Source organism: Tricharina praecox (genome assembly GCF_024521635.1).
Source record: "Tricharina praecox strain CBS 144465 chromosome Unknown BZA05scaffold_2, whole genome shotgun sequence".
NCBI lineage: Eukaryota > Fungi > Ascomycota > Pezizomycetes > Pezizales > Pyronemataceae > Tricharina > Tricharina praecox.
In genome coordinates, this window is record NW_026250404.1 from 1,640,286 (window position 1) to 1,662,958 (window position 22,673).

At 54.8% G+C, this 22,673-nt stretch overlaps 9 protein-coding genes across 9 annotated transcripts; 4 read left to right on the plus strand and 5 right to left on the minus strand.

Annotated features, from left to right (window-relative positions):
* The first annotated feature begins 177 nt into the window (after positions 1-177).
* Positions 178-4,053, plus strand: BZA05DRAFT_110370 (P-loop containing nucleoside triphosphate hydrolase protein). Its single transcript, XM_051478566.1, has 3 exons — positions 178-691; positions 751-3,642; positions 3,694-4,053. Exons 1-3 carry the CDS (start codon positions 356-358, stop codon positions 3,955-3,957), a joined length of 3,492 nt encoding a protein of 1,163 aa, XP_051343682.1. The 5' UTR covers positions 178-355; the 3' UTR covers positions 3,958-4,053.
* BZA05DRAFT_110373 (rhamnose mutarotase) lies at positions 3,922-5,042 on the minus strand. Its single transcript, XM_051478567.1, has 2 exons — positions 4,455-5,042; positions 3,922-4,376 (listed from the first exon to the last, which is right to left on the minus strand). The coding sequence occupies exons 1-2, from the start codon at positions 4,615-4,617 to the stop codon at positions 4,156-4,158; spliced, it is 384 nt and encodes a 127-aa protein (XP_051343683.1). The 5' UTR covers positions 4,618-5,042; the 3' UTR covers positions 3,922-4,155.
* A 1,705-nt stretch (positions 5,043-6,747) lies between these two features.
* BZA05DRAFT_385323 (uncharacterized protein) lies at positions 6,748-9,759 on the plus strand. Its single transcript, XM_051482401.1, has 8 exons — positions 6,748-7,341; positions 7,431-7,508; positions 7,592-7,767; positions 7,848-8,174; positions 8,235-8,770; positions 8,836-9,139; positions 9,209-9,242; positions 9,312-9,759. The coding sequence occupies exons 1-8, from the start codon at positions 7,188-7,190 to the stop codon at positions 9,455-9,457; spliced, it is 1,755 nt and encodes a 584-aa protein (XP_051343684.1). The 5' UTR covers positions 6,748-7,187; the 3' UTR covers positions 9,458-9,759.
* A 350-nt stretch (positions 9,760-10,109) lies between these two features.
* Positions 10,110-11,853, minus strand: BZA05DRAFT_385325 (uncharacterized protein; the record flags this gene model as incomplete). Its single annotated transcript, XM_051482402.1, has 2 exons — positions 10,110-10,802; positions 10,956-11,853. 2 exons carry the CDS (start codon positions 11,851-11,853, stop codon positions 10,174-10,176), a joined length of 1,527 nt encoding a protein of 508 aa, XP_051343685.1. The 3' UTR covers positions 10,110-10,173.
* Positions 11,854-12,656: 803 nt separating this feature from the next.
* Positions 12,657-15,310, minus strand: BZA05DRAFT_110445 (uncharacterized protein). Its single transcript, XM_051478568.1, has 2 exons — positions 14,811-15,310; positions 12,657-14,751 (listed from the first exon to the last, which is right to left on the minus strand). The coding sequence occupies exons 1-2, from the start codon at positions 15,154-15,156 to the stop codon at positions 12,791-12,793; spliced, it is 2,307 nt and encodes a 768-aa protein (XP_051343686.1). The 5' UTR covers positions 15,157-15,310; the 3' UTR covers positions 12,657-12,790.
* A 279-nt stretch (positions 15,311-15,589) lies between these two features.
* Positions 15,590-17,262, plus strand: BZA05DRAFT_385337 (uncharacterized protein). Its single transcript, XM_051482403.1, has 4 exons — positions 15,590-15,847; positions 15,931-16,429; positions 16,487-16,667; positions 16,727-17,262. Exons 1-4 carry the CDS (start codon positions 15,766-15,768, stop codon positions 16,913-16,915), a joined length of 951 nt encoding a protein of 316 aa, XP_051343687.1. The 5' UTR covers positions 15,590-15,765; the 3' UTR covers positions 16,916-17,262.
* On the minus strand, positions 16,985-18,416 carry BZA05DRAFT_110451 (uncharacterized protein). Its single transcript, XM_051478569.1, has one exon. It carries the CDS (start codon positions 18,028-18,030, stop codon positions 17,269-17,271), a length of 762 nt encoding a protein of 253 aa, XP_051343688.1. The 5' UTR covers positions 18,031-18,416; the 3' UTR covers positions 16,985-17,268.
* Positions 18,417-19,292: 876 nt separating this feature from the next.
* On the plus strand, positions 19,293-21,346 carry BZA05DRAFT_110460 (cyclic nucleotide-binding-like protein). The gene is made up of 3 exons (XM_051478570.1): positions 19,293-19,325; positions 19,413-19,476; positions 19,590-21,346. Exon 3 carries the CDS (start codon positions 19,703-19,705, stop codon positions 21,194-21,196), a length of 1,494 nt encoding a protein of 497 aa, XP_051343689.1. The 5' UTR covers positions 19,293-19,325; positions 19,413-19,476; positions 19,590-19,702; the 3' UTR covers positions 21,197-21,346.
* A 384-nt stretch (positions 21,347-21,730) lies between these two features.
* BZA05DRAFT_110601 (Pre-mRNA-splicing factor SPF27) lies at positions 21,731-22,673 on the minus strand. Its single transcript, XM_051478571.1, has 2 exons — positions 22,546-22,673; positions 21,731-22,453 (listed from the first exon to the last, which is right to left on the minus strand). Exons 1-2 carry the CDS (start codon positions 22,580-22,582, stop codon positions 21,864-21,866), a joined length of 627 nt encoding a protein of 208 aa, XP_051343690.1. The 5' UTR covers positions 22,583-22,673; the 3' UTR covers positions 21,731-21,863.

Below are 22,673 nucleotides of genomic sequence, written 5' to 3' on the forward strand. Positions count from 1 at the left end.
TCGGTGCCGAAACAGTTCTTCACGAACTCAAGCACACCCACATGGCATGCTGCTCCATTACCTCGGTCACGGCCAGCTGCTCTAGTTAGTGGTTAGATCCAACTACAAGTGAGGCACCACCACCACCTCCGCCACCACCTCCGCCACCACTACCACCGTGGCTGATCGCCGAATTGCCGGCCCGTGGTCTCAGTTGTCTGCACAAGAGAACTCGGCCTACCTACTCTACCTACTTGTACCTTCTAGTGCACGTGTATGTACCTATCACAAGCAGCAACATCACATCCACCGTGCCGACTTCTACATACGCGCCCCTCACCCATCCCCATAACCATCACCAACCATCACACCAACGATGCCTCACGCCGCCTCCGCCAACCGCCCTCCGTCAACACCGGCAACAGTGTTCCTGACTCCGCTTAAGAACTGCCTGCTGAACCTCCCAGCCTCACTCGTCTCAGTGCTCGTCTCCCAGAACACCCCCGCCCAGAATGTAGTCGTCGAGATTACCTTCCGCGGCTCGACCATGGGCAGCGCTTCGTCCTCGCAGCGCACAGCGTACGCGGGATGGACGGGAATGCAGAGCAAGCGGAAGCCGACGGCTGGCACGCCCATGCGCGCCGGCGAGGACGCAGTAATAGAGATGGATCCGGCATTGGCAAAGAACATAGGAGTGACAGAGGGGTCTAAGGTAGCAACTGATCTTCACGCCATGGCTCAATGTTATAGTTCTAAGCTTGTGAAAACTAGGTATCCATCCAGATACACGTTGATCCGCCGGCAGCGCACACCCTCCACATTGAACCTCTCACGGCGAGCGATTGGGAGATCATCGAATTGCACGCGTCATTCCTCGAGCTCAACTTGCTATCCCAGATCCGTTGTGTGACCACCGCCCACCCGCTCTCGGTGTACCTCTCGCCCACGTCGACCGCGTCTATACGGCTGACGAAGGTGGAGCCCGAGTCCGCGCTGTCTGGCCCTAACGGCTTCGCCAAGATCTCTCCCGACGCAGAAATCATTGTTGCGCCGAAGACCAGACAGCGGCGGCCTAGTAGGGGCGCAAAATCGACTACGAGTACAGCTCGGACCTCTACGAGGAGAAGACCTGAAGGTGCCTCCGTGTCTACGGGAAAGACGGCGCTATTCTTGAGGGGCGTGGTGCTGCCGACTGTGCGGCATGTCCCAGTTGCGGACGAGGAGCCCGATCATGAGGAGGAGAATGACGAAATGAATGGTGGGGGCCGTGGTTTCACGGTGTATCTGGACCCCAGTGCGATCGCATCAAAGCAGCTGCGGAACACGTCGAAGGTTGTGGTGTCGATTGTTCGGCCGCCGTCGCTGCTACCTCCGAAGGACCCTTCGCAGCAGCAACAGGAACAACAGGGCGACAAGGACAAGGACAAGAAAGATTCCGAGATTGCCGCGGCGACAAAGATAGTAGCCAACGTCCGACCGTGGGATTTTGCGCCGGATGCGAAACATGTAGCACTCTCCCGTCTTTTGGCAGCTTCCCTCCATCTCTTCGAAGGAGAAGTCGGTCCCATGGTGCGCCTTGAGGCCGCGCTGCAGCCGGTTCCTCACAAGATACTCGCCAAGGTCAAGATACATCCGTTTACGAAGGGGGGCAAGGAGGACGGCGTGAGATGGGGCGGAGGAACCAAACGATTGGAGGAAATGGCCATCTCTCGAATCCAGGACGTATTGGGACCCAAACGGCTGCGGAACGGCACAAATGCGATGATTGAGGAGGACTTGGCTTCTGTTTCTCCCGGCGAGGGTATTCTAGAGGGCCCGCTTACCGATGGTATGGTGCTTCCGGCGATCGAGGACTCGCCGATTGCCTCCGGTGGAATAATCAAACTCGAGGTCACAACGATCGAGGGAGCCGATGCTTCTCAAGCACCGTTGTTGAAATGGTTCATGGCCGGTGACAAGAGACCTACTATCGAGATTGCCTCACATATCCCCAAACCACCGGCGCCAGCGGTTCCGGAGACAATGTTTGTGCCGGATGAAGAGGACGAAGTGGTTGGGGTAGATGCTGTTCTCCAATCGGTTACCGAGAACCTTCTTTCTGCGTCGTCGGTGCTTTTGGCTGGTGCTCACGGTTCTGGTAAAACCTCCGTCGTGCGGTTGATTGCGAAGAGGTTGTCCGGCGCACCGCACTTTTACCGGGTAGTTGACCCTGGGACGCTCTCTAAACTCGCGGATGAGCGAGTAGCTGTGGTTAAAGAGAATCTCATCCGGTGGTTGTCGGAGGCAACTTGGATGGCAGGCAAATCATCTCGCAGTATTCTACTCCTGGATGATCTGGACCGGTTATGCGCCACTGAATCCGAAAATCAGGACAACTCGCGGGTTCGACAGCTCGCAGAAGTTGTTGTTTCCACTATCAAGAAATTTACAGCTGGCAAATTGGTGGTTGTCCTCGGTAGTTGCCAGGCAAAGGAGAGTCTCCACAGTCATCTGGTTAGCACCCATGTTTTCCGGGAAACCATCGCCCTGAAGGCCATGACCAAGGAGGGTAGACGGACGGTACTGGAGGGAATCGTAGCTACCCGTGGCGGCGTGCATCCGAGTCTGGACTTCCGGTTGATTTCAGCCAAAACCGAGGGATACATGCCAGGTGATCTCGCGCTCCTTGTGGATCGTGCTCGCCACGAAGCTGTAGTTCGACTGGTCGATAGCTCCGACTCCACGGTCGTTAATTCGCTGGTGCTGGGACCCGAGGACTTTGATTCCGCACTAGCCGGCTTTGTCCCTGCTGGTCTCCGCGGTGTCAAACTACAGACCTCCGGAGCTGGCTGGAAAGACATTGGAGGTCTGAAGGAAACACGAAAGATCCTCCTTGAAACTCTCGAATGGCCAACCAAATACGCGCCGATCTTCGCCTCCTGTCCCCTCCGCCTCCGTTCCGGTCTCCTACTCTACGGCTACCCGGGTTGTGGAAAGACTCTCCTTGCGTCCGCCGTCGCCGGCGAATGCGGCCTGAACTTCATCTCAGTCAAGGGTCCCGAGATCCTCAACAAGTACATCGGAGCCTCCGAAAAGTCCGTGCGTGACCTTTTCGAGCGCGCCTCGGGTGCAAAGCCGTGCGTGCTGTTCTTTGACGAATTCGACTCGATCGCTCCGAAGCGTGGACACGACTCTACGGGTGTTACCGACCGTGTGGTCAACCAGATGTTGACGCAGATGGACGGAGCCGAGGGATTGGACGGCGTCTACGTCCTTGCCGCCACCAGCAGACCGGACTTGATCGATCCCGCGCTACTACGTCCCGGACGTCTGGATAAATCCTTGATCTGCGATCTCCCCAACGAAGAGGACAGACTCGACATCATCCATGCGGTCGGTGGCAAGGTGCACTTCGATACCGACGTGGATTTGGCAGAAATTGCGAAGAGGACGGAGGGATACAGTGGGGCGGATTTGCAGGCTGTTGTGTATAATGCCCATCTTGAGGCGGTACAGGGTGTTATCAGCGAGGAGATCAAGAAGAAGGAAGCTATGGAGGAGAAGCCGGCGGATGATGAAGAAGATGTGGAGTTCTTGGAGTTTGTCTGGGGGGATGCCAAAGGGAAGTCGAAGGGCCTCGACCGCAGGGCCAAAGGGAAAGAGAGGGGGTTGCTGGTTGAGAAGGTATGCCACTCGCTCACTACACTCGCTCATACACTGCTAACTGAGATATAGATCCAATCCCTTAAATCCTCTAAATCCGGTAAGAAGTTCACCGACAAACCAGCGGGCGGCGACGCAGAGGAAGGAAAGAAGGAGGATATCTTGATCAAATGGCACCATGTCGAGACGTCGCTGCAGTCCACCCGACCCAGTATCTCTCAGCAGGAGCAGATCCGACTCAAGAAGATTTACGACGAGTTTATAGGCGCGCGCAACGGCGAGATGCCAAGCGGACAGGGTAGCACCGAGGTCGGTGGGCGGAGCAGCTTGATGTAATTGAGTCACGAGCGGGAGCACATACACATTGTTTATTTCGGCTTTTGTCCTTTTTATCCTTTTTATTTTACTTTGCGCGCATTTAATACCATGTATCTCGTCCGCCGATCACCGTAGGCTCGCTCATAATCGGCATAGCAATAATAGAAACCGCATCTCACCTCCTTCACGCAGTTATGCGGTTATGCGGCTATGCGGTTACGCAGTATAAAAAACCTCCTCAAGCCCCTTCCACCATCCGGGCCCCTCCGCGCTCCCCACGGCGCCCTCGACGGGGCTCTCCTGCATCCCGTCCGTCATCGCCCACCACTCGCGCACCCGCGGGTTCGCCGCCATCTTGACCATGTCCGCCTCGTAGTCATCGCCGACATACTTGAATGTTGCGAACAACGTGCGCTCGTTGTCGAAGAATATGGAGTCTAATCGCCGATGTCAGCGAGAGAAGAGAGAGAGTGGGGGAGGCAGTGAGGGAGGGAGGGGGGGAGAGGGGGAAAGACAGTCGATGATGTTGCAGTCTCGGATCTGCTGCAGGACTTCGGGCCAGACCGCTGCGTGGCACGCCTTGTACGCTTCGACCTGCGAGGGCCGGAGGTGCACTATTTGCGCGATGCGGCGGACGTTTTTGGGAGCGCTGGTGGTGGTGGAGGCGGAGGCGGACATTGCGGCGACGGACGGCGAGCTGGTGGCGGTGATGGAGCGGGACCGCGGGGAGAGATCTCGATTGTGAGTTTACAGTGCGGGGAGCTACATATTTACACACATACAGAGGTATCCATTACGTAGGAACGGAGTAGGGCTGCAGGTCGGGAATCGGTAAAATATGGGCCGAGATCCGGGGGTGCAGTGTGAGGGTGGGTTGTCCTCTACGGTACTAGGCCCGCGGACTGCGGCGAAGGCTGGAGCTCACTCCGGGTGGAAGCACAAGCGGACGGCGGGCGGCGGGCTTTGGTATGCACGTGGTACATAATGGCGAATAGCAAAGCATCGGGAGTAGCGAGTGATATTCCATAAGCGCTGCCTACCACGACGCCAGACTAGACATGCAAACTGAAACTTTTCGTTCCGTGCAAGCGCCGAGAAAGGGCCTTGACTGATTACTATGCTCTAGTCTATGCTGGACTGTCACTGGACTGGAATCTGTACCGCCGAACTTGTAGGCTAACAGGTAGGTCGCTTCACTGGTGTGTGTGCTGGTAACTACTGGTTAGCTAGTAGGGATGGCAAATAAACCAGCTCGAGCCGATATGTATGTAGATACATGTGAATTGCAGCCGAGTTCTACCGTAGTTGCGCCAAGTACGGTATGTGTCTAGGTAGATGGATGGGATGGAGACGAGTTCTAACTCTTTGGTGGACCAGGTTTGGGCTCTGCTTGGTATTCGAGCAAGTACCTAGCACCATCGGGACAGACTTCACAATCGGCCCACAATCGGCCCAGATGACATCCGTGGATGGGGTTTTTACTCTACGAGTATTCCTATGTATGTATGTCCTTCAAGCCCTCAAGGAGACGCTGGACTTCAGTGTTTGTGCGGGGGCGTCTCCTAATATTCTAGCTAGTCCTCACGGGTGAGAAACGACTATTATGGTAGGTAGCTGACGGAGAAGAGGCTGCCGTCGAGAGCTGAGATGGTCCAATTGTGTGGAATGTGTTGACATGTGGGAGGAGGAATGAGTGGTTGCCATTCGTCGTGAGGATGGAACTTCGATGAAGATCACGATAGGTATATCGCCACTATGCTATTCTATTCCAACCAAAAGCAACGTGCGGAATGGTGGTACGGGTAGTTACAGATCTGATTAAGATCAACACGACGCTGACGAGCCTGACCGAGATCGACACAACTCTGACAGAGCTCGAGGAGACAAGCTCGTAAAAATGGACTGGACATAAACAAAGCTACGCCTCATGTCTTTGACTAGAAGTTGGCAAAATTGTGACGTCTATCGGATTCAAAAGTTTTATTTGGAATACCTACGGTACTTAACTACTCCTGTACTACCGTAGTTGGTGGAGTAGGCTCTGCACCGGAGCCGGAAAAGTATCCCGGACCATACCCGGAGCCTACAGGCAGACCGTTACGAATTCCGAGACCAAGGGCCAAAATTAACGAACCTGCCTTACAGCTCGGTAGTTAGTGCTCACCGGTGAGTACTTTAATTATTTAGGGGGGGGGCGGCGCTTTTGCGTTGCAGCAGGGCCGTTGAGAACATGGAGAATATCGCGAGTGTAAAGACATCGCACGAAAGACGTGATTCGGAGAGCAACAACTCGACAATAAAAAACATTATTGGAGATTGGAGAACGCAGTTCCTTTTCTCCCTGTTTTCGGCGTGAGCTCTCCCGTCATATTGGGGGTTTCTTGTACGATTCTCTCTCTGTTGTACCGAAAAGCGAAGGTGGGTTTTAAGGAGACTTCCGCACAGAGCCGTCAGTTATATTACCATGGGATTTGCGGAAAAGGTAGGTACATATCAAAAACCAAATCTACCTTTTCACCACAGATTTAGTTAATGCTGCTATGGGAAGAATCCCATTCTCTAGGGGATCGGCTTAATTGAGAAGCTATGGGGAATAATTTGTGATGTTGAGCACCTATGCTGTTCATGAAGTGGAAGAAGGACAAGTCGCATACCAATAGTTAGTACAAGCCATTGCATAGAGTAGAGTGGTTGAGCCACAGTTATTGCTCTAAAGGGAATGGTGCGGTCTTAACCTGCTGCAACGTAGAAAGCGCTCCGTTTATTTAGAGCTATGCCTACACACCAATAATCCTGCACTACCCACATAACCGTCTCATCACCGTCCTGACGCATGGGCGGTTATGTTGACTTCGAGACAAGATCGCTGCGGGGGCGAACACGATGCTTGCTCTACTAATCAATCCCAAACCACCATCCCGATTGTGTCCACACTATCCGTAGGCCCTCACTGCAGATATCCCCCCCGGGCGTTACCATATTGCTGGGATTTGCAGTTATTCCTACCTTTGTTGGCCCTGGCGGTCTGGTTAGTGATGTGTACATATGGGCCTAGCGATACGAGGTTGGAAGCGATGGGATGGGATGGGACAGGATGGGTGCCTATATCGGCACAGTTAACCCGTTGACCGTCCACTGTTGTGCCTTTCTTCCTGTTACCCCCCTTCCTACACCCCTTCCGCCCATTATTCCACGTTTTGTTCTGGGAACCCATAACTTGTCGGCGGTCCTACAGCTTTCACGCGACCATGTTACGGCTACTCCTCGGTCCTGCGATGGCGGCTGCGATGGTGATGGGTGCGGCCACGGGCAGAAGGAACGCGGACGGTGGGGTGCTGAAGCCGAGGGGATACGAGAATAACGATCCGAAAACCGACATGTGCGAGATCGGATTCCATGCGAGTACGTCCCCAACTTCTTACCATGGTCCGAGGAAGTGAAGCAGAGGAGGAGGAAGAGGAAGAGGAAGAGGAAGACTAACATCTTTGAAGGCGCTGTGCTGGACAATAAACTGTGGATACATGGAGGATATGTTGGCTACGACAATGGAACGCAGACGGCTGCGCCGAGTATGTTATATCGCTCCCTCGGGCAGTCGGAACACGTCGGTCACTCTCATTGCTTGTATATTGATTACGATGGGATGGCATAGATAACTACCTTCGAGAGATAGACATCACCAAGAAGTTCAAAGTGGCCTCGAGAGACGAGGCGCCTGTCAAGTTCCTTTTGCAGCGCGACGAGCTGCCGGAGATATCTGCGGCGGTGCTATGGGGCTATGGCAATTCTCTGCTAGAGCTTGTGGGCCAGTCGGAAGAGGCAGATAAGGTATTTAGGAATAAACAGATCCAGAAAATGGCCGGCCAGCCGGCCGGACGGACGGACAGCTCCAGCTGACGGGATGATAGAATTTCCCCGGCTGGAACGCGCCCACAGATGATACAATGTGGGAATACGACCTTCCGAGCGCCGTGTGGTCGTCTAAAGATATCAAATCCCCAGGCGTAAAAACGACCTGGCATCCCCTAGACGTTAATGTCCCATCACTCGGGAAGGGGTTTTACCTGGGAAATGATGCGATGAGCAGCTACAACTGGGCGGATGATACTTGGATCAACGCCTCTACGCCGTGGTCCGAGCGGGATTGGGGGAGGATGGTACATCTGCCAATCGGGGACCGCGGACTGCTGGTAACCATCGGCGGCAAGACCAGTGGCGGCAACACACCAGACGGGGTAAACACCAAACGATATTCGTCTTGATCACAAGCATAGTCCGCTGACGGCTGATGGCAGAACTTGTTTTCAAACATCGACATCTTCAACCTCAACGAAGCCGGCACCCAGAACTCGCCCGAAGGCGTTTGGGCGTCGACGCAGACTGCAACCGCCGCAAATTCCACGATCGGCCTACCCGTACCTCGCACGGGAGCCTGCAACTGGGTCGTGGCCGCCCCGGATAACTCCACCTTCCAGATCTTCATGTACAGCGGAGCGCGGATCGACGGCTCGTACAAAATATTGCGTGATCTCTGGGTGCTCTCGATACCCTCGTTCCAGTGGATCCAGATCGATGATGGAACAGTGGGGCCCAGGGAACCCGACACGACACACCCGCTGGGACGCGAGGGCCACACGTGCAACCTTATCGAGAACAGCATGATGATCATGTTCGGTGGGCGTGAGCTGCCGAATTTTAGCCGCCCCTGTGAGACAACCGCCATCTACGCGTACGATCTGAACAAGCTGTCTTGGGTCGAGACCTTTGATCCAGAGGTGGCTGCGCAGCCATATAACGTCTCGAAGGCTGTATACAGCGTTATTGGCGGGGAGTAAGTCACCAAATGCCCCTATCTGATTTTCTTGTTTTGACGACAGTTGCTAACACTCTCGCCAGTGCTCTGGGATCCGGATCATCATCGCAGATGGCAAAGATCAACGACCCCTCCCTACAGACCGCATTCGAGAAGCACCTTGCCACAGCCGTCAAAACTCCCGACGAGATCGCCGCTTCAAACCCGAGCGGAACCGGCAGCAGCAGCAGCGGTACCGGTAGCAACAATAGTGATAGCTCCAGCAGTTCAAACACCGCGCCGATTGTCGGCGGAGTGATTGGTGGCGTAGTAGCCGTGGCCGGAATCGTCACGGCGGTACTCTTGTTCCGGAGACGCAGCAGGAAGGCAAAGGAGCAGTACAGTACTGTTAGCACCCCTAGCCCTAGGTCCGCGGGCGCCGTGGGGCTGGCGGAAATGCCATCTAATGAATCAAAGGACAATAGGAATCTTTACACCACGGACTATGATGGTCGGTGCCCCGAATATTCAATCTCTTAGACGTATACACGACGGTTTCTAACACCTTTAATACGTGTAGGTGCCCAGCAATATCAGCAACAAATGATACACCAGCAATACCAACCAACGCACTCACAGCGAGCGCCATCACCGCCCGTAGAGCTACCAACAGAGCAATCGCGGCCAACAGAGCTCCCAGTAGAGCAACCATATAATCACCGATAGAGCACGCGGGCATCTTTTGTTTCACATATCGGGTTCGCGAAGGGAAGGGTGAAGTTGTAGGCCTCCGGAACGGTCGTAGTACAATAGTTACCATTCATTGTAGAAATTACCTAATGCTTATAGTTGGAGTATGTGTTTATTTCCTGTTTCTGGGAGATATCTGGAGTTTTGTATATTAGGGCATACCGGCGATGCTTGGGAGCGCGAGCGGGAGAGGGAGACGTCGGGAAATCACGTTCAATCGAAAGTCTTCCATCCATCCATTAGAACAGGCGACGAGCGGAAGCTACATACGAACGAGCATGTAAAGCTGCAGAATAAATTAGCGATGTCCAAACCATGAGGTAAGACGCGGAGAGCCCACTTCGAAACCGACCGACCTAAGATCGGACCGGCGTCCTGGATGGGTGTGGCGTCGTGATGTCTGTCACTCGTCTTGCGAGTTGGCGAGTAAACCCCAATCATGGCATCTGCAGAGTGCTTCCGGTGGGCGGAAATGACAGGCCCATTCCGACGACTCGGTCCATCCATGACGGGACTGGAGATCGACTTGTTGGAGGTTCGATCTGCAGGATCTTTCTTCTTTCTTTCGGAACCTTGGTTATATTTGAAAAAATGAAAATGAAAAATCTACAATACGCTGCTACATACAATACGAAAAAGATAAACTGATAAACGCGAACTCCCGCTCCCCCTCTAAAGTAACAAAAACATTTTCAAGCATGAAAGCAATCTACCATCTCCTTCCACCGCCTGGGCATTCTATCGTCATACGCCTTCTTCCTGTGCGTCTTCGATCGCGGCGTCTCGATGTGTCGCAATTCGCCCTTGAACACATCCTTCCAGGCCTCCTCGCCAAGCGGGCCATCGGAGCCCGGCAAGAGGACTCGATAATCAGTTGTGAACTTCCGCAGCGCTGGAAACTCGCCGATGGAATCCCGGATCTTGATGGCATCGGCCGGGCGGATTTGATATCCGTGGGAGGAATCGAGCCGGAGGTCCTCCAGCAGCTTGTGGGTCTCAGGACTGGACTTTAGCGCTTCGAAGACGTCTAACGGTTTGGCTTTGGAGCAGTAATTCTCGTGCGAGTAGCGGAAGGACCGCAGGCCACTGGCGGCGGCGTGCGGCAGGAACGAGGTCAGCCAGGCGCCGTCGATGCGGCAGTCGATGAATTCGAGAGTGTCCAGACATCGCGTCTGGCCCTTCCAAGCTCGGGACTCCATCTGCTCGGCGGTCCAGTACCACCAGGGCTCCCCCTCGCCTGGGTATTTTATGCCCGAATACTCCCGCCGCCGGATACCGGGGGAATAGAATCCACCCGCGACGAGGTTCCGCAGCTTTGGAGCTGCCAGGAGTAGCAGTATGAGAAAGTTGCAGTCCCAGTGCTTGTCGCGGTCGCGGCCCTGGCCGCGGCCCCAGTAAGAGGTGTTGTCCGGGTCCAAGGGGGGGATGGAGGCTTCAAAGGATGCGGACGGGGCGATGGCAAGGTTGACGAGACAGGGCCAGAGCGGCATGTTCATGGCCTCCCAAGCCACCGGGCCAGCCCTCATCAGGGGCTGGATGTGCAGTCCCGCGATGGTGAGAGATCTCAGCCACGGGAGCTGTCGCAGCCACAGCCCCGAGGTCGGTTCTTCCAGGAATTTTTCGGCGTTGCGAAGCCGCCACTCCACCGCGTCTTGACATACGTCGTGCGGATAACCCTCGCGCTCCCTGATGACGGGCGGAACTTCTATACGGACATCATACTTCAGGCAATGGTTCTGGGGAAGATCTTTGGTGATCTCGTCCAGGAATTCCATATCTTCCTGGAACTGCTTGATGACTGTCTCATAGGCTAGTGTGTATGGTCTTATCTCGAAGGGGAGTTCGAGATAGCAGTCGAACATCTGACAGTAGCCACCGAGAAAGAAGTCTGGCATCAGATAGGGCATAGTATAGGCGGATTCGCTGAGATGTACGTTCTCGATGAGACGTACGAACTCCGGCTGCTGTGGAAGAAGCCGAAGATATTTCCGCACGGTGAAGTTGTAGAAAGGGCGGTACGTGTAGCTGAACGTATAAGGCCCATCCCACACAGGCGGGCACTCGCGAACCGCTGAGAAGTTTCGGAAGACAAACTTTCCAACTTCCGCCAGGCGGCGATTAGTGAGGCGAAAGGCGGTAATAGGGTGTTGGAATCGTCGGTATGGGTAGTCGCGGGGGAGGTAGGTGAGCTCATCCGCTATGGTGCGAAGGAGCTCATTTGGCAAATCGAGTAATTGAGGCATCGTGATGGTTTTTCTGGGATTGGGCGGACGGGTGTGTCGATCATTATCGCGGGCATATCGTGAGGGAAGTTTTGGTATGATGGGAATACTTGTAGATGGGGGAATTCTCTTGTAAAGAGAAGAATACATAGATGATTGGACGACGGTCCTCGGTGAGTGACTCATAATGCGCCGCGGGCAGGTAAGGCTCTAGTGCCCGCACACTCAGCCTCGAACTCAATTCCCAGTCTAGTATAGTACGCCGGCAGTGAAAGTTGATATAAGACAGAGAAGCGGATGTTTGGTTATGTAGGAGGGTTCGGAGCCGATGTTAACTCGACTGCTGAACAACGCAGCAATGGACTACTAGCGTGCATGACACAAGCGGCAGCCAAGCGGAAGATGGCCGCCTGAACGTAGGTATTATTTTCGAGCATTAACTCCACACAGGCTTTGTGCTCGTGCTCCACGAAAGCTCTCGTAGTGCTGATCGTTGAAGACAGCGGCTGAGGTTTGTGTATTGACGAATCTACCTTAGCTTACGGCGGAGCTAGTGGCGGCGACTTCGCCCGGCACAGCCACATATCTAGATATCTACAGTGCAGATACCGTACATTAGATGGTTGGTTAGTGTAGTCGTTAGGCAGCCGCCTAGGCGGATCCAACATACAACCTGCTACTGGTACTTACCGGATGTGCTCCTCTGTGCTGCTGTTGTGCAGAGTCACGATCACACATGAACCTCATTCTCACTCTTAAATCCACTGTCTTTATTGGCGGGAACAGGGACGCCAGTCAGGCCGCACAAGGCACGCAACTAAGGAAAGGCGGGGTGGGGGAGAGAGAGGAGCGGGCACGTACATAAGCCTAATATCAGTCATTATCGGTGCATCTAGCCATCACTCCTGAGTCATCGACTTTGGTATGTAGAGGCGCCGCAATGGACAAACAAAGACTCCACAGTGTGCACAAGGAGAAACCGTCTCAATTATGTAGTTGCTATGGACCTACCGGTATCGCCCCAATTGCAGACCATCCCACTTGCCTGGCGCGCGGCACACTGATTAAGATCCAGTAACACGCAAGGCTAATTCACGCCCTCACCGCGGAAGACGCGCCTGAACTGCTTGGAAATCTCCTCCCTCTTCTTGTACGCAGCGACGATTTCAGCCTCATCCTCGGCGATCATTGAAACCCATCCCGTGGGGTCCCGCTGCGGGTGGTTCTTGGCAGTCCTGATGCTCCAGGGCTCGTCGTCGTCCTCCGCGGCTCCGTCCGTTTCCCATTTCATGATACGCGGCCTCGGCGTCATGACCGGTTGTTTGCGGGCATGACGCGGGGTTCTGGCTTGAAGTCCTGGAGAGGATGCGGGGATGGAGGTGCCCGCTGATATGTCAACCTGGGCTACCTTGTTCGGCTGCTGTACGTTCTCCTCCGGGCAGGGGTTTCCAGGAGTGAAGTTGAGAGTCTGCTGCTGGTTGGTTCCATTGATTGAACCAATGTTCTGCACATCCGTTTTTATAGGGCTAACAGTAGTAGTAGCGGTCGACGGTGTGTTAATTTCTCCGGCAATGGAGCTAGTGGTCATTGAAGAAGTGTTGTTTCCCACTCCTTCAATTGTGGCTTGTAAATTCTGAGTGACGAGAATATCAAACAAAGGGGAAATGGCTTTTCCGGACTCTGCTTCAACCTGATCACCCGGTTGGACGTCGCCGACAATCTCCCCCACGGTGGAAGTCTTGGAAATATCCTCTCTGTTCTCGAGAATCTCCGTGTAGTCAACGTTCTGTCCATGATGGCCAGAACCAATCCCTGGTTCCTCCACACCCTTCTCATTCTTATACGCCCCTTTATCGTCAGGTCGGAATTCTTCAGAATTTTCTTCCATGATGGAAGTTTCAAGAATATCCCCTCCGTTCTCGAGAGTCTCTATGTGTTGTTGGTCATCGTTCTGTCCATGCTGGCCAGAACTAACCTCCGGGTTTTCCCCATCCTTTGCATCCTTTCCGTTCTTATATGCCGCTTTATCGTCACGTGACTCAGACCGAACATCTCCAGAATTTTCTTCCATGATAGAAGCCTCAGGAACGTCTTCTGCATTCCCCGAAAGCTCCATATTGTGCTTATTCTTTCCACGAGACTTGTGCTCGATATCCAGTTCTTCCACGTCGTTCTTGTTCTTGTTCTCAGTACCCATAGTCATATCAACCTCCAACTGGCCCTCGTGATGAATCTTCTCGACGACTGAAGTCTCGACGATACCGGCCTCTTCTTCTTTGCCCGGCAACTCCTCGTCGCCACCACAATTTCCCGAGGAAGTACCATGAGTTTTCACCTCCACGTTTCCCTCTAGGCCAGTCGCACCTTTGAAATCATCCAGAAGAAGTTCCAGCCTAGCATCCAGCAGCTTATCTACCCGTTCCTCCTCCCGGGTCGGTATATACGTTCCCTTTGGCGACACTTTTGCACAACTTCCGACGAGCTCCCAGACCTCCAAGCCGGAGGAGGAGGAGGAGTCCGCAGGGCTGGGAGTCCTGCTCTGATCACTGCTCTTCGAGGCTTCAGCTGGCGCTTCTCCGCCCGCTGGTCCGAGGCCCGTTTCTGGGATTTTGATTTTGGTTTTGTTTTCTTCTGGATGACCGGAGCCGGAGCCGGCAGAGTGGCGCATGGCGTTCCATTCCTGCAATGAAGCGTGGAAATTGAGGTTGGAGAATGGGGGGGTGTTGGCGGTGAGAGTGTCGGTTTTTATCTTCTTCACCTTTCCCGACGACGAATCATCGTCATTTCCAGCGCCACTCCGGTGAGACCCAACCGACTCCGGGGAGCTGCTGTCACCACCACCGCTCAGCACTCTAGACGGCAAACTCGTCGGCCGCCACTTTGCCAGCGGTGATTCCAGGAACTTATAGCTGCTCCGCCGCTGGATCACGTCGGGTCGGCTGGCGTAGATGGAGTTGGGAGAGGCCGTGTCTTCCTCTGGAGAAAGAGGAAGAGGGGCCGAGTGGGGGCCGGCAGGTGCAGCCGGAGTTCCGATCAGGTCCAGTAGTTCTGTGGATATCGAGTCAGTACACTCATACGGTTGAGGTGAGGCTAAATGTGATACATACCGTTTTCTTTGGCAACGGCCACATACTCTTTCTCCTCGCCCTCGTCCTTGTCCTCGTCCTTATCTGATTTCTCGTCCGAGGGGATCTGCGGAATACTCCGCAGCTGCAGGTCATCATCGACGACTGTGACTGACCTTCTCGAGCTGGACCGTGGACGAAATCCGGAAAAGCTGAGAGGTCGGGCCCAACTCCATCGCTTTGGGGGGTCGGACATGGTTTGAGCTTTGTGGATGTGTGTACGGAAGGACGATGTAGAGAAGAGATCGATGGAGGAAAGAGGACAATGGAGAGAAGAGTATAATCGAGGATGATATGGAAAATGAGAAGAAAAGGCTAGAAGGTCCATGGACGATCTACTATGTGTGGATATCTTACTCACAGCTCATAACTCACAGCTCACAGCAGCAGTACCTAATGGTGTAGATGTAGATTGTGCGTACGATCGAGGAGCCCTCACTCATAGCCAGCAGTGTACCAAGATGTTAGTCCTCCGGGTAAGGGCGGTCCTGTTGCCTGCGATATCACTCGCCCGTGTCGATCCGGACCATTTTCCCACGGATGGATCTCCCGAACCCTCGCGTCTATCTGTACCAGGCTACCAGCCGTTAGCACTCTATTTACATATCAGTAGTTATCGGCGCTTCCTCCCGGCGGCGTACGCATCCGGCCGTGCTCTTAGTGCCAGGTACTCACATAACCCCGCCGATCACCACGGCCTCCCGCTCGAGCGCCGGCCTAACTATGACGCAATCGTCACCGTATGTTTATGTAGATCCGTGACAGCAGCATTACGCCAGCGCTTTTGCCGCGTTGGGATATAAACACCAGTTGTACCGACCAGTACTCACTGCTGCTCCTACATACCGATTGACTACCATACTCGATAACTACACCCGCGCAACCACTACCAACACCGATAGAAAACGATACAGAAAGATACAGAAAAATAACCAGCATGCCGAATAACACTTCCAAGGAGGAGATGAAGCTCAATGAGGAGAAGCTGAAGAACTACGAGCCGTCGCAGTTTAAGAAGGGTATGTGTGTCTGTCTGTTTGTTTACCTGCACCACCTCAGTGATCGTGCTCGTTCTCGTGTAATCCCTAGCTGAGCCCTCTAGGACACGAGCCACCGATCCAGCACGACACCGCGCCGGGGCTGGAGAAGGACATGAACCCTCGTCCAGTATACAACAAGCTCCCCACAGCGGACGGGGGCTACGAGCTATACAAAGCGGCCGGCAAGCTGGCGGGGAAGAAGGCATTGATCACGGGGGGCGACAGCGGGATCGGGCGAGCGATCGCGGTGCTGTTCGCGATGGAGGGGGCGGACAGCGCGATCACGTATCTGCCGCAGGAGATTGAGGACGCGCAGGAGACGAAGAAGCTCGTGGAGGGGTGTGGTGCGAAGTGCTTCCTGTTCGAGGCCGATATTAGCACGGCCCAGGCCTGCAGGAAGCTCGTCGATGATGTCCTCAAGCAAATGGGCAGGGTTAATGTCCTCGTCAATAATGCGGCGTATCAGATGGAGGTCGAGAGTATTACCGACTTGTCGGAGGAGCAGTGGGATTATACGTTCAAGACCAATGTTTACTCGTTCTTCTGGATCAGCAAGTACATGTGGGTTTTCCTGAGCGCCTGGGGGGTGGGGGAGCGTCAACGAGCTGATGGAAATAGCGTCCCGCAGCTGAAGTCCGGCGACACGATCATCAACAACGCGTCGATAAACCACTACATCGGCAAGCCGAACCTGCTGGATTACTCGTCGACCAAGGGCGCCATCGTCGCCTTCACCAGGGCGCTGTCCAACCAGCTCTGTGGAAAGGGAATCCGTGTAAACTGTGTTGCCCCTGGACCGGTGAGTAGCTTCCTTCGCAGCCACCAATATCATGTTGAGAGATCTGACGGTGGGCGCAGGTGTGGACTCCACTGGTGATATCGACCATGACCACGGAGGATCTGGATTCGTTCGGAAGCACACCTATGGGCAGGCCGGGACAGCCGAGTGAGATTGCTACGTGCTTTGTGTTCCTTGCCAGTTCGGACTCGAGCATGATCTCCGGCCAGACGTTGCATCCCAATGGAGGAAGCATCATCAACGGTTAGGCGGTCGGTGATGGATATGACGGGTAATGGTGGGATTCATGGCCATAATATAGTAGTGCAATGAGCAAAAATGATTGGATGTTTCGATGAATAGCAGAGTCTCCAAAGGTCTTTGAAGTTTGGAGTGCGATCACTCGTGATGACGTCGACGCGCTATGTACAGTGCCCACTCGGTAAAAAGCGGCGAGACGGATGCGGGGAATTGGAATTCTAGAACAAAATACCATGCACGCACGCATGACGGCGGGCATGATAAGCGAAGGTGACGAGACGTGCACAATTCCGGCGGCGAATTTGCGGCGACGACAACGCGGGGATGCATACCGGCGGCGATGGAGAGCGTACACACCGTACTATGTATTCTGCGTTTCACCACGCTGCCAGTAACTGTGAAAGTACCCAAGACGCCTGTGCAGCAGATGCATGTGATCCCCACGCTCTAGAACATCAGGATCGTTCTGACGATCGATCGTTTGGAGGGGTGTGCAGTGGGACTGTGGAGTGCGCGCAGTGGGTGGATGAGTCCGACACGTCATGAACCGTTCCTCTTCCCTTCCTTCTCCCTTCCTTCTGCCTTCCTTCTCATTTCCTTCTTCCTTCCTTCTTCTTCCCTTCCTCCTCGCTGGCGATGCTGCCGGTGATGAGTTGCTTTTGCCACGATCTAGAGCGTCCTCGCTAGCCAGTGCACTGTGCCAGTAGAGTGCTGAATGTCCGTGGTGAGATGAAACAATGCGGCATGGCGATGTCATAATTGCCGCTCCTTTCTTGAAACAAAAGGTAGTCCGTGCGCTAGGCGTGCTGCGTGCGTTGTTCTGGAAAGAAGACCGAAGGGAAAGAAGGAAAGAAAGAAACAAGCAAACCCACGCCAATCTCGCCAATCGAGAGCGAAGTTCCACCCCGCCTTCCACGGAGGTCCATGGGTGGGCTATGGGTGGATACGAAGGGGAATTGATGCTGCGGGCAGATGAACTCGTGAAATGAACTGGACTGAACTGAACTGAACCGGGCCAGCTGAGCCACGGAGGGTCCAACCCAATCCACTGCGCTTGCTGTTTTCCTCCTCCTCCTCGTCCTCTCTCCCGAGACATCAACGGACCAACACAATCCTCCCCCATTACCTACTACTTTACCGTACTATATACCCACATCGCTGCTACTGCTGCTGCATACCTCCTCACCCGCCGCCCCCTCCGGTCTCCAGTGCTCGTGTAGCTACAGTACAAGTATCCCACCTCCGCCCTTTATCCCCGAAATCTCCACCCCCTCGCTTCTCCTCCTCATTCTCCGCTTCCACTCGCCCGCCGCCGCCCACCATCCGCCACCCGCCCCGTTTCATCGCCCCCGTTTCCACCATCTCGCTTCCTCATCCCCCCCGTCCCCGCCTCCACCACCCCGCCCCGCCCCTCCTCGTCCGCCCAATCAGCCAGAATACATACCATCCCTGCCCTCGTCTCTTCCTTGCATCATTACACTTTCTACCGTCCAGTGCCTCGCAGCGCAGCCAACGACAGCAGCAATCCAGCCATCCAGCAATCCAACCAGCCAGCCAACCCGCGCCTAGGCTGCTCTACCTTACCTCGCTCTCCGATTAACCAGTGTGTGCTAGTAGAGTGCATAGACTGTTTCGCTGCTTCGCTGCTTGTGCTGCTCCACCACCACCACCCTATCCAACCCCTCCCCTCCTTACCCTACCACCCATAACTACATCCGTCCCAGCGACGACCACCCACACCCCAACCCATCAACGAAGCTCGAATCCCTTTCCCGAAACACCCGAGAGCATCAACTCCCGCGATTCATTCATACCATTCATACCAATCTGAGGTAGCAAACTCATCATCCTGAGCGAAGGAAGAAGACGACGGACACTGGCAACCGGAGCATACCTATCCCGTACGTCATCCCTTGATAACCGCTTTCCCGCTTGTTGACAGCTGCAAACCGTCTGTGGCGGCTGCCTGCTGTATCCTGCATAACTTATGCCTGACTGAAAGTGGGGGAGGGAACATTCTAGTTCGGGTCTATTCCCCGTCTGACTCTGCTTTCTCCACACATCGTCCTACCAGCAACCCTTATTGCTCCTACCTCCTCCTCCTCCTTCATTCCTTCACGCAGCAACAACAGCAGCGGGAACTTCTTCAGAGCTCGAGGGATTGGTGCTTGCATTCTTTACTTCCTTGAGCGGCATCGCGCAGGTCAGCTATAGCTGTCTTCGTGTTTGCTCTCCCAGACGGACAAAGGAACCGACAACCTTTATCGCACTCCCACCTACCCGCCACTAAAATAAGAATACGCGGGAAGCTTGCAGCAAGAGTCCACAGCTGCTGGCAATCACCATCTGATCTTCGGGAACGACGGAATTCTCGGATACCAGCTTTCTCTTTTGTTTCCCATCGGCAGCAGCAAACTGGTGGGTTCTAGTCATCCATTCCTCTGTTGGTTGCTGCTGCTGCACGTGCGCTCTGACTGTAATTCTGACTCGCCTTCTGCTGAGCAGATTGATCCTTCGGCTAGCTGATTTCTTTGCACACGAAACATCGACCCAGCGGATATATCTACACGTATGTTCCTGTTGATTCTTCCTACTCCCCACCGAGTGGTGGTGATATTGCATGCACGGTAGCAATGGTTCTAAAGTTGAGTCTCACACCTAGGTCACTACCAATTGCCTCAGAGCCGCACCTGTCGCCATCCCTCTCGGCATCGTCGTCATCTCTGCACGACTTAACTTGGGTCCGAACACAAAGCCTCCCACCTTACCTCTTCGGCGCAGAAGAACTAGCAACCATGTCTCTTCCGGCAGCATACCTCCAAGAGATCGATATCCTCAACCAGAGGATATCCCAAGCACAACCGGCGGATATCGTACAGTTCTGTGCAAACTACTTCAATGGTCGCCTCGAGTCTGAGCGCGTGGAGCATCTCTCCGCTACCATGTCCAATCCATTCGCAACAGTGGGCTCCGATACCTTCCCCGGCACATTCGGCGGAGTAAGCAGCTCAGGAGGATTCGACGGTGCTCGGGATGCCATCACCGAAGAAGAGGAAGATGTGCACAGTCCCACAACACCCAATTTCAGGCCACAGTTCAGCCCGCAGTTCAGCATGGGCGGATCTGGCGGCAGCGGTGGAGGCGGTGGCGGTGGTGGAACTGGGCGTCGCGATCATTCCCCTTCTTCCGGCGGAAGAGCCAATTCGCGTGGTCCTCCTCGTGCTGCTGGATCTTCGTTCCTCGCCCCTTCGCTCAATGCCCACCTCTCGCCGAATGCTGGACAGGATTTCCCCTCCAACTACAACAGAAACCGCCGAACCTCTGTGTCCGCCGAATCATTAATCCCAAATGCGTCGAATGACGAGTGGTCGCCACCGGTGCACGCCAAAACGCCCGACCAGTTGGCCCGTCTGAAAGTATCTGTTTCTGGTAACTTCCTGTTCACCCACCTGGACGAAGAGCAGTTCTCTCAGATTCTGCTTGCCTTGGTTGAGAAGCCCATCCCCAACAAGGACATGCGCGTCATTACCCAGGGTGACGTCGGAGATTACTTTTACATTGTTGAGAGGGGCGACTTCGACATCTACGTCAACTCGATGGGACGGATGATGCCCGGTCCCGACGGGTTGGGAAAGAAGGTCAACTCGATTGGACCCGGCGGTTCGTTCGGTGAGCTGGCGTTGATGTACAATGCTCCCCGTGCGGCCACTGTTGTCTCGACGACTCCTCAGAACATTCTCTGGGCCCTTGATCGAGTCACCTTCCGACGCATCCTGATGGAGAACACCTTCAAAAGACGACGGATGTATGAGGCCTTCCTCGAGGAGGTTCCCCTGTTGTCGCCGCTCGTGGCCTCGGAACGCTCCAAGATCGCTGATTCCCTCGACACCGATACTTACGAGCCGGGGGCGACCATCATCAAGGAAGGTGATCCTGGCGACCGGTTCTACTTCATCGAGCAGGGTGTTGCCGAGGTCTACAAGAGCACGGTTCCCGGTGGTGGCTACGTCCGCACCTTGAACAAGGGAGATTACTTCGGAGAGCTAGCGCTGTTGAACGACGCCCCGCGAGCTGCCAGCATCGTGGCCAAGACCAAGGTCAAGGTGGCATACCTGGGCAAAGCAGGGTTCCAACGATTACTCGGACCTGTGGCGGACATCATGAGGAGGAACGACCCTCGGCTAGGCGAGAGTGTCGACCCGCTATCCGGTGGTGCTCCCGGAGGACTCGACGGCGCGGTTGATCCCATCCAGGAGGCGGCCGGCAGGGGAAGGCCAGTGGAGGTATAGATGAAGGGGGCTATGTGTCTGTACGTTCGGGGCGGTTCTTTCGTTTTGATTGTCAGCAATGGTGTTTAGTAAAAGTCTGTTTCCGGGGACCGCGTTGCTGCTGCTCCGACGGGCTTTTGTGGGGTTTTCGGTAGTTCTGCGTTTTTCGGTTTTTTGTGTTTTCCGCCTTTTTTTTTCTTCTTTATTTCTTTCATTGTTCTTCTTGGACTCGGTATTGAATCGTTTGATGAGGAGGGAAATGGGAGTGCGCGGAGGGGCTCCTATGTACTGTGTTTATCACAGGCAAGGGAAAGCGGACAATCACAGGCAAGGGAAAGCGGACAAGTTTAAGAGTTTGCTCGAGGGCAAGCAAATGGGGGCTTCTTTGTGTGTGTCGGAGTGGAGTGTATTCGAGGCAATCTTTTTTTTCTTTCTTTTTCTTTTCCTAATCTTTTTTTCCTTTCCTTCCCTGCCCGTTTCCATTAGTGTTTGTTCCTTTCCATTATTCTAGAACTTTCACGGTGGGCCCTGGGGGGGCGATGGTTTAGGGGGTGGGGGGGAGAGGTGTAAGTATGCTACAATGGAGCGAAATCATAGAATATGTAGTCGTTGTTCACCATCGCAATAGTTGATGTTGATTGTGTCCCATCCATCCATCCATTCTATCATACACCGCCCATCCATCCAACTACCTAGCCCCCGCCCTCTGCCTCTCCAATATATCCCTCCTGACCCCCTCTGTAGCCAGCTCCACCTCCAGCACGCGTCCCACGGCCTTCTTCCAGCGCACCTCGAGCCGGCCCATCTCGTCGCGCACATCGACCTGCGCCCCCTTGCGCTCCTTGTTGCACACCTCCGCCTCCGTGCGCAGCGCCATAAGCGATTCCTCGAGCTGCCGCAGCAGCTCCTCCAGCTGCGAGTTGTGCAGCAGCCACGCGTTCCGTCCGTACGAAGAGAGGAGCGAGAGGTTCGTTAGGCGCGTTGAGAGGTGGGTCGAGGATGTGTACGCTGCGGAGAGGGCGGAGGTGGAGGGGGTGCTGGTGCTGGGGGAGTCGGGGGTGAAGGTGGATGGGTCGTAGCGTGAAAGGTCGACGCCGTTTTCGAGCGGGAGACCGGATGCCACGCGGCTGAGCTCGAGGGTCATCGCGGGCGTGAAGGTGCTGGGTAGGAGTGTGGGGAGGGACGGGTGCGGTGTGGACGTGGAGGACGAGGCGAGGGCAGAGGTTATTAACGACGTGATCTGGGCCAGCTCGGAGGCGGTTGGGGCGGGCTCGATGTCTAGTTTTGTATTAGCAACGCGAAGGGAAGGGAAGGGGGGTGAAGGGGTGGAGGGTGGAGGGGAATGGAGGGGGGGAGGGGAGAGCAAGTACAGGGCAGGGAGTCGTGCGAGGCGATTATGAGCGGCATCGTGGGGTTCGTGGGGGTGGTTCGTGGGTGGTTCGTGGCGGTGAGCTGTAGATGGAGTATCTACGGGACGGGAAGACGCGTGCAGTTGATG

Excerpts from the sequence above, each read along its gene's own strand:
- BZA05DRAFT_110370 (XM_051478566.1), top strand. The coding sequence starts at position 356 with ATGCCTCACGCCGCCTCCGCCAACCGCCCTCCGTCAACACCGGCAACA. Across the intron at positions 692-750 it reads GAGTGACAGAGGGGTCTAAG|GTATCCATCCAGATACACGT; the intron begins GTAGCAACTGAT and ends TGTGAAAACTAG. Across the intron at positions 3,643-3,693 it reads GGGGGTTGCTGGTTGAGAAG|ATCCAATCCCTTAAATCCTC; the intron begins GTATGCCACTCG and ends ACTGAGATATAG.
- BZA05DRAFT_110373 (XM_051478567.1), bottom strand. The coding sequence starts at position 4,617 with ATGTCCGCCTCCGCCTCCACCACCACCAGCGCTCCCAAAAACGTCCGC. Across the intron at positions 4,377-4,454 it reads AGACTGCAACATCATCGACT|ACTCCATATTCTTCGACAAC; the intron begins GTCTTTCCCCCT and ends ATCGGCGATTAG.
- BZA05DRAFT_385323 (XM_051482401.1), top strand. The coding sequence starts at position 7,188 with ATGTTACGGCTACTCCTCGGTCCTGCGATGGCGGCTGCGATGGTGATG. Across the intron at positions 8,175-8,234 it reads GCGGCAACACACCAGACGGG|AACTTGTTTTCAAACATCGA; the intron begins GTAAACACCAAA and ends GGCTGATGGCAG. Across the intron at positions 8,771-8,835 it reads TACAGCGTTATTGGCGGGGA|TGCTCTGGGATCCGGATCAT; the intron begins GTAAGTCACCAA and ends CACTCTCGCCAG.
- BZA05DRAFT_110445 (XM_051478568.1), bottom strand. The coding sequence starts at position 15,156 with ATGGACCTTCTAGCCTTTTCTTCTCATTTTCCATATCATCCTCGATTA. Across the intron at positions 14,752-14,810 it reads GGCCGTTGCCAAAGAAAACG|AACTACTGGACCTGATCGGA; the intron begins GTATGTATCACA and ends CGATATCCACAG.
- BZA05DRAFT_385337 (XM_051482403.1), top strand. The coding sequence starts at position 15,766 with ATGCCGAATAACACTTCCAAGGAGGAGATGAAGCTCAATGAGGAGAAG. Across the intron at positions 15,848-15,930 it reads GCCGTCGCAGTTTAAGAAGG|GACACGAGCCACCGATCCAG; the intron begins GTATGTGTGTCT and ends TGAGCCCTCTAG. Across the intron at positions 16,668-16,726 it reads ACTGTGTTGCCCCTGGACCG|GTGTGGACTCCACTGGTGAT; the intron begins GTGAGTAGCTTC and ends CGGTGGGCGCAG.
- BZA05DRAFT_110451 (XM_051478569.1), bottom strand. The coding sequence starts at position 18,030 with ATGGGGGAGGATTGTGTTGGTCCGTTGATGTCTCGGGAGAGAGGACGA.
- BZA05DRAFT_110460 (XM_051478570.1), top strand. The coding sequence starts at position 19,703 with ATGTCTCTTCCGGCAGCATACCTCCAAGAGATCGATATCCTCAACCAG.
- BZA05DRAFT_110601 (XM_051478571.1), bottom strand. The coding sequence starts at position 22,582 with ATGCCGCTCATAATCGCCTCGCACGACTCCCTGCCCT. Across the intron at positions 22,454-22,545 it reads CTCGCACGACTCCCTGCCCT|ACATCGAGCCCGCCCCAACC; the intron begins GTACTTGCTCTC and ends ATACAAAACTAG.